The sequence below is a fragment of the Aulonocara sp. 'chitande type north' Nkhata Bay genome, linkage group LG7, assembly GCF_057382095.1.
Source record: "Aulonocara sp. 'chitande type north' Nkhata Bay isolate Kocher_YH1m ecotype deep benthic linkage group LG7, A_spYH_male_GT1.1, whole genome shotgun sequence".
Taxonomy (NCBI): Eukaryota; Metazoa; Chordata; class Actinopteri; order Cichliformes; family Cichlidae; genus Aulonocara; species Aulonocara sp. 'chitande type north' Nkhata Bay.
Genome location: NC_141350.1, coordinates 54,260,667 through 54,279,426, shown reverse-complemented (window position 1 = coordinate 54,279,426; position 18,760 = coordinate 54,260,667). Strand labels below are relative to the sequence as shown.

The following is an 18,760-nucleotide window of genomic DNA, read 5'->3' as shown; positions in this document are numbered from 1 at the left end:
AACGGTTCAGTTTTAAATCACCCTGGAAGACATTCATGTGCCAGCCACTGACACCACCTGTGAGATTGAAAAATTCAATTGCAAAACACTGTGCCCGAAATGGACGTATAGTATTGAAAATGAACGTGTAATTGTACCGCAATTGTGTATGTATTCGCACAGTTATGGTTGCAGTAGCCTTTGACACCTCCACGCACGTGAATTTTGAGTTTAAATAATACTTTTCATTAAGTAAAAATCTGTTATCATGACATCCATAGTTAGTATCTCAACTTACTACTAAATATTATCTCTGACAACACTCCACCTGGTTCAGTAAGTTTGTAAAGTTATGTTGTGAAATCTAAGATAATCTACACAGATGCATAAATATCTCCGATTCACCTCTAAACTGTACTTTATAGTCAATTACGTTCCAGTGAGAAGTTGCGGATTTAATCTAGGGCATTTTACTAACGACACTCGATCCCGGTCTTATTGCTTGTCTACCTGAGCGTTGCCTTCATGGTGCCCTGAGACTCAACCTGATTGCATCTCCTGACACCATTTCCCAGAGCGGTGAATGACGAACACTAACAGCAAGTCGACAGGCTAGGACAGACCTGCTGAAATTCCTCAGAGTAGTCCTGAATTTATCCCGGATCTTGACGGGATTAAATTACAGTGGAGTTAAGTGAGGACACTAATCTGATTAATGAAGCGGCGAGAAAATGAAAACGCCAATATGTTGATAAGTATGGCGCGCTAATCCGTCCTATACGGTGTAGGCGCAACAAAAGATGCGAGTGTTGCTATTGCGGTGCAGTTATTAATGGCTGGTTTTATGAATAGTATCAACACTTATAGACTGACAGCTTGAAATGTACTACACCGCTTTCTAAAGCGAATAAATTAGTGCCAAGCGAGCTACATCGCAAAGGGGCAAAAGCATATGATGCGAAACCTTCCGAAAACACAGCTGCTCAAGTCTGTTAATACAGTCCAAAACCTGTTGTTTTAAACCAACAATGCTCTCACAGCCATTACTAAACTGCAAGCACTGAGACAATACATTATCGTATAGTTCCACATTTAAAATCAACCGCATTAATGCGAGACTTCAAGTGGGACAACCTGAGAATGGGACCTCAGCGATACAACGCTAGAGCTAGCGTTAGCATGCTGTGTGGGGCCCCGCAGAGAAGCAGTAACTTGCGCAAACAAAGACACTTACCTGAGTTACTGTCGGGTCAGCGTCTCATTTAATGATATCCAGCTTATGTGCAGGCTGATACTACCCAACAAACACCTTGAGAAGTGGGCATTAGCTGGTTTCACTGGTTTGCTTCACGGCAGTTCAATTGGGTCTGGCTAGTGTTAGCAGCTAGCTAATATTGCCTTACTTAGAGAGCAACTCGAAGCTGGCCCAGTGCGTACATTCTCCTCAGCGAGCCGCCCTCAAGTTTAACGTTGTCCCTCTCAGTTGTTTTGAGACATAAAAATATTGCCTTGTGGCACTGCCAGACTGACCGACGACGAAGACAAGAGCAAAAATGGTCCTTAATTGATGCAAATTAATGACACAACATTAAAAAAATCCAAAATGTCCACTACATTCAGCAAGGAAATACAAAAGGCAAAACTGCGAACCACCTCCGGCACAGCGAAACCTTTTCCTCTAAAGTGTGCCGCACCCAGATGTTTTCGCTCATAATTTCCAGGTCTTTGCTCATTTACAATAGGCGCAGCTCTACAGACTGGAACGAAGCTACATTGAGGCTGTGGGGAACAGCACGAAGTGGCGAGTTTCTTCTCTGTGACCTCCGCGGGTACATGGAGAAAGCTGTCCACCAGTAGTCGCCTTTCCAGCCTCACCGAGCCCCGTGGACGACGCTTTCACTATCTCACCCAGACACTACTAGTGATTCCGCTTATCTTCCTCTGTGCATTGACTTATTGACACTGTTTTCCCTTTCAAATAGGCTACAGGATATTCACACAGACTGCAAACACGTATACAAACCAGACCGACAAGGTATTTTATTAACCCATTTACATATAACGTACAAAAAAAGGTGTTTGTACGGTTTGCAGCAGCCTTCGTCGTTCTTGTTATGTCGTGGCGCCCTCTGGCGTAAGTAGAAGTTTTTTGCATTTCACTGGAAATTTAAATTAAATAGAATAATATTGGCCTTTTTTCTAATTATTTTTAATGGAGATTTAAAGATAGCCAAAGATATATCCATTAAAATAGCCAAGTGCCTTTCAAGCGTAGAATTTCCCCCATAATGTTTGAAACTTAAAAACAGGTGTGTTCAATGTAAAAGGCTTGAACAGTCTAACTTCTAGTGTCAACCCTCTAAACGACTTAATGAAATTGTCAGGCCACCAAGAGTAGGTAGCCGATAAATGTAATATTATGACGCAGCAGAAAGAAACAGTTGAAAAGAGGATTTTAACTATATTGTGAATCTAGTAAGGGTATGTTAGCTTCTATGCTTGGATACCTGTAACTAAAGCCTGCTGTTAGTATTTTTGTACCACTGACATAGTATCTGATCACTGCATTGAAGGAAATTCTGACATGTCACAGCTTAAGTGATGGCATAAGTAATGAAATTAATGATGACAATGTATGTTTCCAAAAAGAACTATTGTGGAAACCAGATTATTCATATTCTTTAATATAAAGAAATGTCCATTCTTAATTGCACGAGTGTCAAACATAAGGCCCAGGGGCCAGAATCGTTGGAAGGACTCCAACTCTGCCCACTGGACGGCTTTGGAAAATGTGAAGGGGGGCTTAAATTATGGACATGAGTTCTACAGCAATTCCTACTTATAAATAACTCCACCATGGTCATCCATACAACACCAAAGTAATTATGTAAAAGAAAAACATTTAAATGACAAAAAATAGTTCCCATTTTTCAGTATCTACAATAGAAATGTTTTTTTTCAATGGGTTCATAGTAAGACAAAATAAAGAGAAACAGATAAAAGCTTTCTGCCTTATAATTACAGGACAGTCTTGGCAATGAGCAACCAGAACCTTTTCTGTAAATTTATACATTTCTTACCATTTAAGCCCAAAGAATTGTGCTGGCAGATGCCTTTTATTTCCTACGGCACAATTCTTTTATCATGTAGATAAACTGCACTTCTTGTTCATATATGAAGATATCTGATGGATTTAATGTGTAGTTAAACTTCTTTACCCTGACAGAAAGTTTCACTGGTCTGTCTCCCTTAAGATCAAAAGAAGTTGTATGTGGCCCTTGAAATAAAATGAGTTTGACATCCCTGGTTTATTGTTTTAGTAACACCAGGACGAATTAAAAAGGCTGTAAAATACACTGAACATGTCATGACGAGGTCCTGTTGTGATCTACTGTACATTTAAACAAAGGCAGACAGAACTCTAGCGTGAAATCCTGAAGATAGTAATAATACCCCATTTCTCAACTGAAATGTACCTGCATCCAGATATAATATAATAATGACAAAAACAGTTAAAGAGAACATCAGTTTACATTGATGCTTCTTGTGAGTTAACCAGTCCTTTGCATTGGAAAAAAGCATCCTGACACGGCGCACGTCCGAGGAAGGTTTTCACCATGTCCATCCCATCCACAGAGCCCCCAGCTTCCAGTATCACTCTTCTGTACTCTTTTCCAACCTGTGTTTAGGGCATAAATGCACATATAAAGACAGTTTCAAGGAAAATAAGACACATCATTAGAGTGAAATGTTCATCCAGAAAACCAACCTTTGGATTCATAATGCCTTCCTTTTTAAAACGACTGAAGAAAATGTCCATGGAGTAGACTTCGCTCCATAGATAGCTATAGTACTGACCATCATATCCACCAGCTAAGTGGCTAAAACTGGCTGTCATGTTGGTTCCTGCAGAGAGCAGATCTTTGTTACAAATCACTAATACAAACTCCAAAAAAGAAAAATGATATTGTCTATGTGCTTCATACAAAAAACTGAATACAAACTGCTAATGCCCACAGTGGACTGTTTATTATAAAATGTAAATCCTCATCACTGATAGAAAGCTTAATGCAATAATTTCTCAAATATATTCTAAATAGCTGAAGCTAAAGCTGACCTGGTGTAGCAGGAATACCCAGGATGTCCTGGCAGTGCTTTGCAAACACCTCCGCAGTGTCTGCACGTGGGCTGATGTGAAGCGACTGGTCCACCTTACTAAGGACTACCTGACGTAGGTTCATAAGCCCTGAAGTGAACACATCAACAGAGGCTCTTCACTTACACATAAATGTTACACAGACTTTCTTTGTGCAAAGTTTGAGTGTCTGACCAGTGTTAGCAACTCTGGAGGCAATCAGTTTGTCGAGCAGCTCGTCTGGGATGGGGGTGCCATCTTTGTAGTGACGGGACATTCTTCTCAGAGGCTCCTTTTCCCAAACCCAGTTCTCAAGCATTTGAGACGGCACCTCCACAAAGTCTGTCTCCACCATTGTTCCGCTGAATTCTGAAAAAGCGGTCTGACACATACACAGAAAAACTCATTCTTATTCATTAGCACACAGTATACAAATATCACTAACTTCCTGACTGAATATAGCAACTTACATTTGAGCAGATTTCGTGCATGACATGACCAAACTCATGAAAATAGGTCTCCACTTCATGGTGTTGGAGGAGAGAAGGACAATCTTTCCTGGGCTTGGTGAAGTTTGCCACCATGGCTGCAACCGGTAGCCTGCGCTTTCCATCAGGGCCTCCGCAGCCAGGCTGGAGCCCAAAGCAACCTGCGTGGCCATATTTTCCTTCCCTGGTGAAATGTCACAGTCAGGCTGAAGTCTATCACACAGATCAAGAGCTCTGGTCAATGTTAGTGAGCTCACACTTCATAAAAACATCAAACACAGGATCTTGTCTTGTCTCTGAAAAAAATGACACATAATCTACCTTGGATGCAGATCCAGGTAGAACTGACCAATCTCCTCCCCCGTTTCAGTGTCCAGGGCTGAGTACAGCTTGACATTTTCATGCCACACGTCAGCCTGTTCCACCTCTGTGAATGTGAGACCCAGCAGCTCCTGGTAGATACCAAACAGCCCTTCTGTCACCACATCAAGAGGGAAATACTCGATCAGTTTGTCCTTGTCCACAGCAAACTTGCGCTGCTCCACTTGATTCATGTAGTAGGGCAAGTCCCAGGCATTAATCTTCTCATCAAACTGGTAGCCCTTCATCAGGCACTCCCTCTTCTTCAGCGCAAGAATGTATTTCCTCTCTTTGATTCCCACGGGCTTCAGTGCTTCATGGAACTTGTCTATAAAGGCAGAAAAAGAAAACCTCCTTAGTTGTAATGTGAAGCATGCAATTTCTTTGAACCTTTTGCTGTCTACTTTCTTATCTTCTTTTTAAAGCCCAAATCAAACTAACTCCCTTTGCACACTCAAAAAAAAGAAGATGAAAGTTGAGCATTTTTGTAGAGGAAATCTGTTTCAAATCTGCAGATGCTGAATATTCAAAATTTGTTGTTTGCATTGAAAACTATTTCTGCAGCTCTGAGTTCCTGTGTGATATTTTTTTGAGTTTTGGTTCCTGTTTTGATTCTATTTATGTCATTTCTTATGTTTCTATTCTTCTTCTTTCTGTAGTATCCCACTGCTTCCTTGTCTTTGTCTCTTTAGTTAGTTCCCTTGTCTTTCTAATTTACACTTCCTGTTTTTACTGTGGGAAAAACTTTTCCTTGTGCCTCGTGTACTTTAACCTTTTGCTTTTGTTCCTATTCTATGATTTCTTCTTACTGAGCATCTCTCTGTGCGTGTATACAGTCTTGTCTTTTTCCTTTGTTGGATTGGAATTTTAGTGCTTCTTGTGGTCCTTTTGTGGGCTCTGGTTTTTGCGATTAAAAACATGCTTTTAGTTGTTCAACCTGATTACAGCCGTTGATTATACTACTAATTATAAAAAGCTGATGTTGTGTAATTTGTCATTAGTAACTGATTACATTTCACCTTGCATATTATGTGACTGCGTGTGGAGCTGCACAGCCATTCATCTGTCCTATTGAGTTTCTTTTCCTACTTTAAGGCAGTTATCAGGAGGCGGGAGAGCTCATCTTAAATGACAGGGAATGTTTCCATGTGGATGTGTGTGCCAGCGAGGTCAGATGTCAAAGAGCCCATACCCAGAAAGTCAGACACGTTGCTTGCATTTTTAGCCATGTTAATCTCCAGCACATACTCAGCATGGCTACCGTAACCAAGTAAGCGTGCAACCTTCGCCCGCAGCTGTATCAACTCTTCTAAGATTGCCGTGTTTACCTGGGGGGGAAAAAACGAGAGACGCGGATCAGTGAAATCATTTAGGCTTATTAAAATGAATGATAATGTTTAGGGTTTCCAGCCTGAGTAGATTCTGTGACACATTTGGTAACCAGCAGTAATATGTGGTTTCACTGAGCAGGTTCTCTGGGCTGCAACTTCAGCCCACTAAAGACATGGGATATGCAACATTGCTTGTTTCATTAATGTGCTAAAGTGACAGCAATCGCTGATTGTATCCTTGTATGTCATTTAGACATACGAGCAGGTGACAAATTAAAGGAAAAAGCTTCCCAATGTGGCTTGAGTAGCTACCACAACAACACCAGGGCCTGTTGTCCGCAGCTTTTTATATCACACATTTTCTCATTTCACCTGCACATGTGTATGGATCCATAGCTGTCCAACATCAACATGACTTGTAGTTATTTATTTATTTTAAACTGGAGTGTTTATTGAACCTTCAGAAAACGAAAAAAAAAGAAAGAGTTTGTATCATTTTTGGTATATGAGCATTATTGCTCATAGTATGCTTATCCTAATCAAACAAAAACCTATAAGTGGCCAAAGAATCAGATGGTTAGAGGTCTTAGAAACTCATATATCAAATATGATCCGCTTGGCGTTACAGGGTATAAATATTAATCATCAGCCTGCGGTTTACCTCTTTACACCTGCTGTTAAAAGCCATTTCCATCTTTCTCCTTGTTTCAGGATTATGGCACCTCTTCATCAGTGGATAGTAATGGGGATATTCCAGGGTCACTTTATACCGTCCTTCAGCCGTCTTATCCAGTCCACTTAGAAAAGTGGCAGCTAGCCCACCTGAGCAAGTATGGCACAAGAGAATCAGTGAATACGGTTAAAGCGTGGCTCTCAAGGCAGCGTTTCATGAGTTTCACGTATCAAACACACCTAATTCGTGCTCAGAGAAAATAAGAAATTTGCTCTCCTCGTTCAGATTCTTGTTAAACTCGATGGAGAGTTCACTGATGAGCTTGGAAGTTCTTTTTATTTCCTTAGGAGAGAGAACACAGAGCAAAAGACATCACAGAGATTTTAATTTTTTACTATCTAATAAGATAAGCAAAGATTTACAGGCACTTTCTATGTGATTCTATTTGCTTACTTCTTCGTTTCAATTATGAAACACTGGAATTAATCTCTAAACTCTTTTAACCTGTAACTTTAACAAACGACTTCCATATTAATAATCAGATCACACATTACATTACCTCTTGTATATCTTTAGACAGGTGCAATCCTTTCCTCTGGCCCAGTGTAACAAGTCTGTCCAGGAATCTTTTTTCCTCAGCTGAAAGGTTGTCTTTCTGTTTATTCTACCAAAACACAATCATAACACTAAACATCTTCTCATACAGGTAGAATAGCAGGCATTCTGCTAAATTTATTCACCTATTTATATATTGCATGCCAGGGAGCCAGCACAGCATGAAATAACATATGGCACTGGCTGCCACTGATCAGATGAGATTACATTTCATTTCCAGGCTATTAAGAACCAGTAGTCCTTGCGCCTCTATGATCTGTTGGCCTCTGGCTGACATGAAGTGTGAAAAAAGTTTAAGATTTTCTTAAATGCAGCCAATCCTCACACACTAGCCTTATGATTAAGACTGCTTTAACACGTCATTATCTGTGTGGCCTCATAAAGTTATCAGTTTTTACAAAAGTCCTCACTTTACTTGAAGTGAATGTGGCTCGAGTCGTACCTGCAAGGCAGTGATTCGTTTGAACACATCTTCCCGCATGTTTATCTCCACGTCCAACTCAGACAGTCTCTTGTCAGCTTCAGTGCTTGCTGATCGCAGCTCCTTAGAAGGACAAACATACTGAGGGAAGGCGAGAACGTGGTGTGATGCTAAGGGAGCAAAGCAAAAAAAAAAAAAAAAGCAACGGTGAACGTTACAAAAATAATAGAACAATAAAAAACAACAACAAGAACAACAATTTCTAATTTGTGTTGTACAGTTATTTCATTTTTAACCTTAATTTATATTCTATTCCTTCCTAGTTAAATTTACCCTTTTTAATTTTTCATATTTATTTCCTATCTTATTCATAGCCTTTTCCTTTTTTGTTTTCTTTAGGTCACGAGCAGTTGTCCAAGCATTTCACTACATATCGTACTGTGTATGACTGTGTACGTGACAAATAAAATTTGAATTTGAATTTGAATTTGAATTTGAAACATTTTATGCAAGAATTCAAATCCATGAATAGGTTGGTTTCTATTCAGCTAAAAGCCTTTGTACTCCTTCCTAATGAAGACAAAAAATAGAAGAGAATACCTAAATTAGATTTCTGATAATGGTACATACTTTAAGGGCGTAAAATATTCCAATATCAATTAATTTTTAAAAAAATGTGTAAACACATATACATGCCAGAGTGACGTAGTAGCTCATCAGGTTCATGATCAATCACAGTTTGCATGTTACTGCCTGTAAACCCACAAACGTGACCTTGACTTTGAGCACAAATTGGGTGAAGCTCTATTAGCTGACCATTGCATGTAACTTTGAATACTGTGGGAGCAGTAATCATTCATGTGAGCTATGGATGGATGGATGGATGCCTCGCCATTATATAAACTCATCAGGCCTTGGATAGGAAATGTCACTAATTAGTTCAGGAAGTGTAACAGGAAGACACAACTTGACTCCACACCACAGTCTGCTCAGGTGTGATGCTACTCTTATGCTGCAGACAGTGCTAGGAGTAATGTAAGCAAAGAAATTGCTGCAAGAAGTAAAGAATCTTCACATGTGCAGCATAACTCCCTGTGATATCACCAATACCCGATGCATTTTACCTGCCAATACCCTGATACAGAGTCCATGTAATGTGCAGTACTTTGCATGTTAAATTATTTATTTTTATATATATATATATATATATATATATATATATATATATATATATATATATATATATATATATGTGTGTGTGTGTGTGTGTGTGTGTGTGTGTGTGTGTGTGTGTACTTGTCTGGGATCATTTTCCCTGTAAAGATGGATCCACACTGACTGACTCAGTTGAAAGTGAAGGGATCAGGAAACATGCTCTCCATTGTCCTAGTATAGCTTACTGATGTTATTAACATATAGTTAACTTGTGTATACTCATTAGTGGGATTCAAACATTGTTGGGTTTGTTGGTTTCATGGAATTGTAAACCAGAATACACCAGTAGACTTACATGCATAATCCATCTTAGCATTAGCCAAGGTCATCAGGGTGTTTTCAACAGAGACATTTTCTATATTTAGGGATCCAACGTCGTCATAGACCTTCTTTACTCTGGCAATCAAGCTGTCTGTCATAGTCCTGATCTCATCTGGAGACAGGTCCCACCTCAGTGTGTTCCTTGCATGTCCTGCCTGAGCGCAGTGTCTGGCAGACAGCACTGACCCACTAGCGATGGTCATTCTCAGATGTTTACAGACCCTGTAAGAAAACCGGACCTTTTAATACCCACCGCCGCCCCCCAAACGTACAATATTTTCTGTTGCTCCATAGTCAAGAAAACGATCCGCTCGAATAGGTGGTATTAATGTAAGCACTATCTTCATGGACACACTCGACACACTTATTTCCATGTTATAACCGGTGATATTTTTCCTTCATCCATCAGTGTAGAGTTTCATGCCATGGCAGTGCGAGCGGAAGCCTTTCAAACGAAGTTCATAAAAGCGTGGAATAACTGTCAAGCAGCCAAAACGTACAAAACAGCTCAGCTATCCTTAAAGTGCCAATAAGCAGGAGATGACACTTTGTCAATTTAAATTATTTTTAGTTGTGGACCGGTGTCCGTGGAAGCAGAAGAGAGCAATTTAAAGTTGTTGAACGTAGTTTACCAATCTGTCACACATACGTAATAAACAACTTCAATTTAGTGGACTAGTCCATAGTACTGGACTATGTTTGGCATACCTCAAATGTGCTCGGCAAGCTATAGCTGTTAGCAGATACATGCCAGCAGTATCGTGCGATTTCTTTCAGCAAAAAAAAATATATAATTACATAAAAATAAAAATTAACCCCTTTCTTCCTCCCTTACGGTGGCTCAGTCCCTGTAGTCGCCGCAATGAACGGTATCTCTCCCCGTTTCTCGCGTGGGAACCGCTTCTTATTTCCGTTGTTAACGCGCAGGCGCAGAGGAGGAGGACGCGATCGATCCGACTCGAGCCCTCCTCATGACGCGGTAGCAGCAGACAGCTGGATAAGACCTCAGGTAGGTGGGCGGGAGGGGGACACACACTGAACAGCATCCTTTAATAGAGTGTTATTTTTAATATGACTTCGTGTTGTTTGTAGGGCTCCGAGGATGACCTCTGTTTCCTCTCCTCCTCCTGTTTTCCTGTCTTGTTTTGTTTTTGGGTTGTGATTGTTTTAGCCAGCATCACACAAGCAGCGCGCGAGCCTTGTTTGTCCGGACCGTCAGGGTGTAGGTTTCCTTTAAAGACAAACACCTGCCAGCGCCACTGGCTAAATTATAATTTTATTTTAGCATTTATTTGAAATAAATGTATAAAGTCAGTGCAGTGAATGAAAACACCCATTATGCTATTACATCACAGCTTCTGCATCACTGCATTTACGTGTGTCAACACACGAAGGGAGGAGTAGCTGTGCTAGCTAGACTCAAATGAGCATAATGCTTGGTTTCAGCACGTGATAGACGTATGAGGCAATAGTGTTTGTGTCTGTAGCATCCCGCACTGTGATTCTGTGGCCATGTTTTTATTTTTTTGCCCCAGTTTCCCCACAGACTTTTTGCCTCAGTCCGACTTGGGAAAATCAAGCAGTAACTAGCCTTCTGAGGGGCAAGGTTTTTTTTTTTTGTTATAGGCAATAAAATGACACGAAACTGCAGATCGCCAGTATCAGTTGTAGTGCAACTTTGTAGCTGTAGAGATTTACTATCAAAATGCAATGCAGTCGTTTGATATTCTCCTTCACTGCTACAGAGTCCTTAACAAATGCAAGATTACTACTGGCACCCAAAAAATAACCTGGGATAGTTGAGCCCAGGTTTATAATTAGGTCATAACTACTATCTCAGCCTCTTCTAAACCTGAGAATATAAAAAGTAATGTATTGTTGAATAAAAAATGAAATGCATATATTAAAAGCACCAAAAATCTACTCCCTAAGCCAGCTTCTTTGTTTTGAAGTAGTGCCCACTTTTAATAGAGTCACACTGATACTGAATTTTTGCATTGTAATGCCCGTATTGACTTTTTGGGGGTAAAAAATATTCAATAATATAAACATGTAACTCATAAATCAGAAATTAAACTGGAAAAAGTAAAAGGTTATTCTTTATTAATCTTTATTAAATATTCTACATTATTTATATACTTGTGGCAGAACAGCATCATTCAATAAAATTGTCTGATTGCTATATCAGCCAGAAAATACAGTCTTGAAAAAGAACGTTTTCACTGGACTGTATGCACTCTAGTGAAAAACTAAGTACATGCTGTAATTCAGTAGGTTGTAGAACCACCTTAATGTATAACTGTGTCACTCTCTCACATTGCTGTGGAGGTTTTTTGGCTCAACAAATCAAATAAAAAACAAGCCGAAATCATCAGCCCACCACCAGACAGTTGGTAAAAAGTGTTTGTGCTCATTTTAAATTCGACACTCTGGTCTTGTCTGTCCAAAGGACATTGTCCCAGAAGTCTTGTGGGTTGTTCATGTGCAAGTTTGCAAACTAAAGCTATGCTGCCATGTTCTTTTTAGAGAGAAGAAAATTTCTCATGGCAAGCCTTCCAAAGCATTTTAGTCTTTTTCTAAGTGTACTGTCATTAAATTTACCATTTAAAATGCTTACTGAGCCCTGTAGAGTGTGAGATGTAGCTCTTGGGTATTTTGCCATTTCTCTAAGCATTGCATGGTCTGGCCTTGAGGTGAATACACATCTAAATGCTCCAGACCAGCAAGCTGCAAAAGTTAATCAAGTGCATTTGATAAGTCGCATCTGCCTGCTGCTTACCCTCATAATTCCTATGGAAGCAGTAGGTGTGTACTTCAGAGGACTGCATAGAGTCTGTCTGAGTTTGATTAAATAAGCACAATTACAGTATTTTATACTGACTTATATATCAGTTATGCATTATTTAAGCATGTGTTTGTTATTTTTATTATGAAATGGCACCTCGTGAATTAGTAATTCAGTCACCACTGAGTGGTTTCCTTTCCATTTGATTCCAAACCCCTTCTTGTCTCTACCAGTTTCTAGGTAAAAATGGCTGTGGAAAAGCGCTTGGCATTCTCTATTGTGCAGTTCCTACGAGATCAAACACATTGTGGTACTTTAAATTCTGATGAGCAGGAAAGCCTCGAAGGTAGGTCGACTCACTGCACTTATGCCTTAGAAAGTGTCTGTGCAAACACTGGGCACTCTGCCTTGTCTCATCCATTTCAGAGTTCTGAATCTGCACAAACTGTACATACATTATGTCCCTTTTCTTGATAGTAAGCTAAGGACTGTCAAGGTAGTAAGAAAACATGATCAAAATCAGGCTTTGATAAGCAGTGCAGTTGAAGAGAATTATTCAAATAACTTGCTCTGAGCGTACAGCCAAGTTCTGACTCAACATGATTGTCCAGTTAACTCGAAACTACTCTGTCATATGTTGGCTGATTCTCCACCACAGTTGCTATACAGTGCTTGGAGACCACCTTCAAGATCAGCTCCAGTGACTGTCATCTTGCAGTGCCACAGTCACTTAGAGAGATATTCCTCAATGCCCTGCTCAAGGTGGGTAGTGAACACTTTAAAGTACTGTAAAATACATAGTACAATTATGCCGACTTAATTACACCGCTGCTTTTTTGTGTCAAGTCAGAATGTCCTGTGTGTTTATTCACTGACTCTTTTATTTTTCATTTTCACAGAATGACAATCTAACCATACCAGAGAGCTCCCCATCTCCTGAAGACATCGAACGAGCAGAGCTGCTTAAGAATGAAGGTAATCTTGAAACACTTCACATCTGATTACATTAGGTTCATAAATAAATATGGTGAGCTTCTATATTAAATGTTTTGCATCAGCTCTGATGCGCTTCAGTGGACATGTATGCATTATCTTATTTTGTATTATTAGTACTTAATTTATAATTTCCTATTATCACTGTTTTGTTGATCATATTAAACATGGACAAAGTTTGAAATAATCCCTAAACTTCTACCTTTCTGTGTCTGCTCTTGCTTTCTTGTAAATTCATCCTCCACAGGGTTTGGAATGTTTTATTGAATTGTGCTGTCAAATTGTTGTGGGTGGGGGCCACACTGATTACATTTATCATCACTGGAGGCATTATGATTAGTTTCAACTCTATTTGTCGAGATGTAAATGATTCTGTAGCAGTGCAAGTTCAGTTGATGTTTCTCAAGTGCATTTGAATCTAATTTTGTGTTATTTTCCTCATTATCTATCATATATACACTGTTAAGGTGATGGAGGCTCATATTAAAAAGGCCTCATTGAGCCAAAAGCTCAGGCTTCATCAGTGCAGTGGGATCCTATTCCTGGCTGTACATGCTGCCCGGAGACTGGAATGTGCTGTCTGGCCTCTGTTGGGTCATAGTGAGGGCTCCAGACACTGGTGGAGGCCTTCCTGCATGTTTCTGTGTCGACATGTTGGCGTCCACTGCCACTTTGTCTTTGCTGTTGGTTGCGGCGACTGGGGGTTTCTGGGCGGGTGTATGGGTGTTTGCTCTCTGATGATTTGGGTGGCCTTGATGGGAGTAGGCGTGTTCTGATGTTTCTGCTGTTTCTCTGTCCTTGCTTGAGTGTTTAGTTTCGGGGTTTTATTCTGGTGGTTGGATGTTGGAGAGGATTATGCATGTATGTTCACAAGTTTAAAAAAGGTGGAGGGTGGTGTTCAGATTTCTGAACCTGTAGCTGGTGGCACATGAAACATGTCAATTTGCTTTCACCTACAAGATTTAAAAACCTGCCAATGCTTTTCTAAAGCTCAAGAAAAGGAAAAAAAGACACATCTATCACCCTAAAGCTGAATTGTCATCCTATTTTTCCATAAGATTGACTGAACCAGTCATGAGCTTTATGTTAACTTTGTTGTTATAACTACACACTTTGTTTCTTTAGGAAACAATCACATGAAGGAGGAGAACTACAGGAGTGCAGTGGAGTGCTACACAAAGGCCATTGATCTGGATCTAAGAAATGCTGTGTACTACTGCAACAGGTATTTACTGAACTGATATTTTACGCTGTTACTTATCTGAACTTAATTTTGTCCCTTAATCATGATTTGAACATTTGTTTAATATAATAGCAGACAGTAGACAAACAAAGCAGAGCCAAATGTGATGTAATGCTTGAACTGTTCGAGAAAGTGCTTGCTGACCGATTCCCTCCCTTTTTCATTACCCACCTGAACACAAACATTACACAGCGCTCTGAATTTATTACTTGCAGGGCTGCAGCTCACAGTAAGCTGGGGAATTATACCGAAGCAACTAGTGACTGTGAGAGAGCCATCGGGATTGATCCGACCTACAGCAAAGCATACGGGAGGATGGGGTTGGGTCATTTACTATTAACAAGTCATTTTGAAATAAACTGCTCTCTCCATAATATTTTCCAAAAATGACTGCTCACTGTTTCCTCTGTGGTTTCAGGTTGGCATTGACAGCTATGAACAAGTATCCAGAGGCAATTACCTACTTCAAGAAAGCTTTGGTATTGGACCCCGAGAATGACACGTACAAATCCAACCTGAAAATCGCAGAGCAGAAGCAGAAAGAAGCAACCAGCCCTGTGAGTAGAAACAAGCCTCTTGCTTTTAATCCTCTCCACATGTGTAGCATAATGTAATTGGGATTAATGTTGATATTTTCTTATTGGACTGTCGTTTACACATCTCTGCCACAGATAGCAGCTGGACTGGGATTTGACATGGCTAGTTTAATCAACAACCCAGCCTTCATCAGCATGGTAAGAGCATGAGTTCTAACAGGCGCAGCTTCCATTCAGGAGCCTCAGGATTGGTTTTATTTTTTACTGGATTAGTCCCATGAGTGATAGTTAGCCTGTTAAACAACCGCAGTAATTGTCTAGTAGAAATGAGAGCCTGACAACCCGAGCTCATTAAATTATGACACACGGGAGCGTGCGTTTGGCCGAGAATGTTTTTTCCGAGCACGCCAGGATTTTATTGCAGCATCAAGGACAAGACACATCTAAATCCGATAGCTGTGTATGCGCATTCAGGCCCCACAGCGCTAGATGGTAGATTGTTCTTCTGACAAAATTGCCAGTGTGATAAAAAATAAATTGCCCTTTTATTATGTACGTGAGAAACACATCAAGAATTGCTGTTGATTTCTCTTTGCAGGCTGCCAGCGTGATGCAGAACCAGCAGGTACAACAGCTGTAAGTCGAACTTTATGCATTTACTTCAGCATTCAAGTGTAGTTTCAAAAGACGAGTCCCACCGTGAACTGACGAACTGTGTCACTGTGCTCAGCATGTCAGGAATGATGTCTAATGCAGTGGGAGGCCCTGCAGCAGGAGTAGGAGGGCTCTCAGACATTTCCAGCTTGATTGAAGCGTAAGTACACTGAATGAAAAATTAAAAGCATTGCTTAATTACACCATTATTTAGTTGAGCTAAATGACCTTTTTATATGTACTTTTTATACTGAAAGATGTGGCAGTTTCTTTGTAAAATCTTTATATTGCATCTCGCTGTAGAGTAATGCGCTGTACAGTTCCCCAGATAAACCATATCAACTTGACACATTCAACAAAACGGATAAAATGTGTTTACTTGTCAGCTGTAGAGAGGATTTAAGGAGAACTTGTTTTTTGTGTCAGCTACTGTAGCTACTGATATTGATCTGACTCTTGGCAAGGGACAGCTGGGCAGTAAATTCCCCAAATTGTACCGAGATTTATTTCAACCTTTCTGAAACAATACTTGCAGTTTTGACAATATTGGTTGTAATATTTTATCCCTGTTGCCTTGTCTGGATGTGCAAACCCACTCTGGGGTGTTAAAGTACCTGTTTGCAGATTCTGAATGATTGAAAGGATTTTAAAGCAGGGACAGAAGGCACAGCTGTTAGAGTTGCTACAATCTAACTGATGTGATATTTTCATGTTACAGAATCCTAAACAGACATCACTCATTAACTGGGAACTCGGCATCAAAAAGCTGCACTGCAGTACTGTGCAAAAGCCTCGAGCCACGCCTAATTTCTTTATATTTTGCTTCCAACGAGCCAGACTTTCTTTTAATTTTTAAATAGGTTTTGAGCAGTAGTTCTCCTAAAGGTCTTTGGCTGTGTTTTCACTCATTTTCTTTCCCGTCCTTGTACCTGACCACCTTCAAGCTACTTAACACTGACCTTCAAGCATAAAAAAGATTTGTAGCTCAAGAGGTAAACTAGTGTTGTGTCAACACTCAACAAATAACTTAGGAAAGATTGTTGCTAGCAGCCTGTCACAAAAACACAGAATTTGTTCCCACTTCTTTAGTTAAACATATGAAAGTTGGCAAACATAATACTATAGTACAATAGTATAATACTATTACTATATAGTGTTATAGGGCAGCACAGTGGTGCTGACTTAGTGTGCAATACACATATTGGTACAATATCATACATATTGTGAAGAGACATGACCAGGCAACAGGCATTATTTTTTTTAAGAACAGAACAATTCGTCGTGCTGTTCCTGTTCTCGTTGAAAAGAATTCAGCTAAGTTATCTTTCTCTCAGAGGACAACAGTTTGCCCAGCAGATCCAGCAGCAGAACCCAGAGCTCATTGAACAGCTGAGGAACCACATCCGGAGCCGTTCCTTTAGCGGCAGCGCCGAGGAGCACTCATGATCTAGTCAGGTATTTTCTTTTTAAAAAATGTTCTATTCATGTTCTATTTAGGTATTTATTTAATATTTCAAAATCAAACCTGTAGCTAACTAAAAAACAAACTTGGATCATATTTGTTTTATTAACATTTAATGTTTTTATTTCAGCCTCATGATTTTTTTGTTTTTCCAAGGAAGGGCATCCATATGGCGCGATCACAATCTCTACACCCATTTCTTAAAGTCAGGCCCCCGGCATAGCTGGAATAAAGAGACAAGGATGGGGTTTTAGGCACTTTACTGTGACTAAAGGCTCTGGAGTGGAGATATGAGAGCCTGGAGATTGGACCATGAAGTGAAGCATCTCACACATTTAGGACAACACATGTAAACACTAACCATAAAAAAGAGCCACGAATGCATTCAGCCTACCGACAGAATACGAGTAACTATTTTCTTCAGAACTTCTTTCCGTCCTTCAGAGATCATGTTTTCTGTGTGCTGAAATGACCGCCCTCTTCATGTTGTGATTTTAGGGGTTCCTTCTGTCAAGTCATGATAAATGGAGGGTTTGAGAGGAATGTACTTTTACAGCATTGTGGAGAGCACTTCGGCTTTCCCTCATAATAATACACATCGGGTTTATATGATTTGTTTAGTCTTATTTTTGTAGACAGAATGCACTGTACTTGTTTATTGGGTGATGAACACCGTTCGTTCCTGAGACTCACATCAGTGGTTTTCAGTGAGTACTACTTAACTTAATTAAGACAACAGTCTAATTGTATACCAGTGTTTGCTGCCTGCATTATGTTGTTACAGCACTTTAGCTAAAATTAACATCCTAACGTTAAGCCTATTTAATTTCTGATTAACTACTTACAGCATATTCATATTGTTCATTTTGCATGCTGTTGAATCTGGTATTTGAGATCAGATGCTTTATGGAAACACAGGTATGCTAAGGCAGCACATTGTTTTGTCAAACCATATAAATAATAAATGTCTTGAAACGAAACTACTCACATGCGCCTTTATGTCTTTGAATTAATGTCATTATTATATGAAAAGAATCATTGTTTACTGTCAGTGAACCACTTTTTTATTACATGAAGGTAATTACACACATATTCATACTGTGCTATTTTTCAGTGCCTGAGCACTTTTCTTTACAAAACATTTACACACCCAACTTGTAACTCAGGGTTCTGCATCTTGCCCAAGGATACTTCAAGATCAAGTGTTTTGAACTTGATACTGATCGGGTCTGTGAAGTTAACAGAAGGGGGTTGTTAATGTGTTTCAGCTGCTTTGGTGTAAATGAAATTAACAAGTGCACCAGAGAGGCAACAGTGAGACAGTCCCCAAAATAGCAAGTTTGCAGTTTTTCCACCTCATCTTTTGCCACTGTTTTTTCACTAGTTTTGCATTTTGCTAGGGTCAGTGTTATGACTGGTAGCATGAGGTGATACCTGGACCCTACAGGTAGTCAAACTTGTCCAGGATGCCACATCATCACGTGCCACTGCCAGAAAGATTGCTGTATGCTGCAAGAGCATGGAGGAGATTTCAGAAAACAGGCAGTTA

At 39.9% G+C, this 18,760-nt stretch overlaps 3 protein-coding genes across 11 annotated transcripts in view; 1 reads left to right on the top strand and 2 right to left on the bottom strand.

Moving 5' to 3' along the window:
- The window catches only part of erbin (erbb2 interacting protein), a 50,515-nt gene extending 48,570 nt beyond the window's left edge, over positions 1–1,945 (bottom strand). For 2 of the 6 annotated variants that reach the window (XR_015130433.1, XM_086301368.1), the window contains exon 1: positions 1,214–1,945. The gene's annotated coding sequence lies outside the window, so the exon portion shown is untranslated. Of the gene's footprint in view, positions 1–489; positions 598–1,213 lie in introns of those variants that run through there. The other 4 variants (XM_086301364.1, XM_086301366.1, XM_086301367.1 and 1 more) reach the window with 3 other exon arrangements.
- A 210-nt stretch (positions 1,946–2,155) lies between these two features.
- nln (neurolysin (metallopeptidase M3 family)) lies at positions 2,156–10,471 on the bottom strand. The gene is made up of 13 exons (XM_086301356.1): positions 10,247–10,471; positions 9,513–9,760; positions 8,024–8,172; positions 7,526–7,630; positions 7,206–7,308; positions 6,955–7,115; positions 6,155–6,290; positions 4,924–5,290; positions 4,585–4,786; positions 4,310–4,496; positions 4,097–4,225; positions 3,749–3,885; positions 2,156–3,658 (listed from the first exon to the last, which is right to left on the bottom strand). Exons 1-13 carry the CDS (start codon positions 10,285–10,287, stop codon positions 3,509–3,511), a joined length of 2,115 nt encoding a protein of 704 aa, XP_086157482.1. The 5' UTR covers positions 10,288–10,471; the 3' UTR covers positions 2,156–3,508.
- sgtb (small glutamine rich tetratricopeptide repeat co-chaperone beta) lies at positions 10,459–18,194 on the top strand. 4 transcript variants are annotated; one of them, XM_086301363.1, is made up of 12 exons: positions 10,459–10,547; positions 12,557–12,669; positions 12,982–13,085; positions 13,223–13,298; positions 14,442–14,541; positions 14,775–14,879; positions 14,978–15,116; positions 15,231–15,293; positions 15,694–15,731; positions 15,826–15,909; positions 17,084–17,204; positions 17,372–18,194. In XM_086301363.1, the coding sequence occupies exons 2-11, from the start codon at positions 12,570–12,572 to the stop codon at positions 17,193–17,195; spliced, it is 921 nt and encodes a 306-aa protein (XP_086157489.1). In that variant the 5' UTR covers positions 10,459–10,547; positions 12,557–12,569; the 3' UTR covers positions 17,196–17,204; positions 17,372–18,194. The 4 variants fall into 4 exon arrangements, with proteins under 4 accessions (XP_086157489.1, XP_086157488.1, XP_086157486.1 ...); XM_086301362.1 differs by having other exon boundaries at positions 17,368–18,194; XM_086301360.1 differs by having other exon boundaries at positions 17,342–18,194.
- The last annotated feature ends 566 nt before the right edge of the window (positions 18,195–18,760 follow it).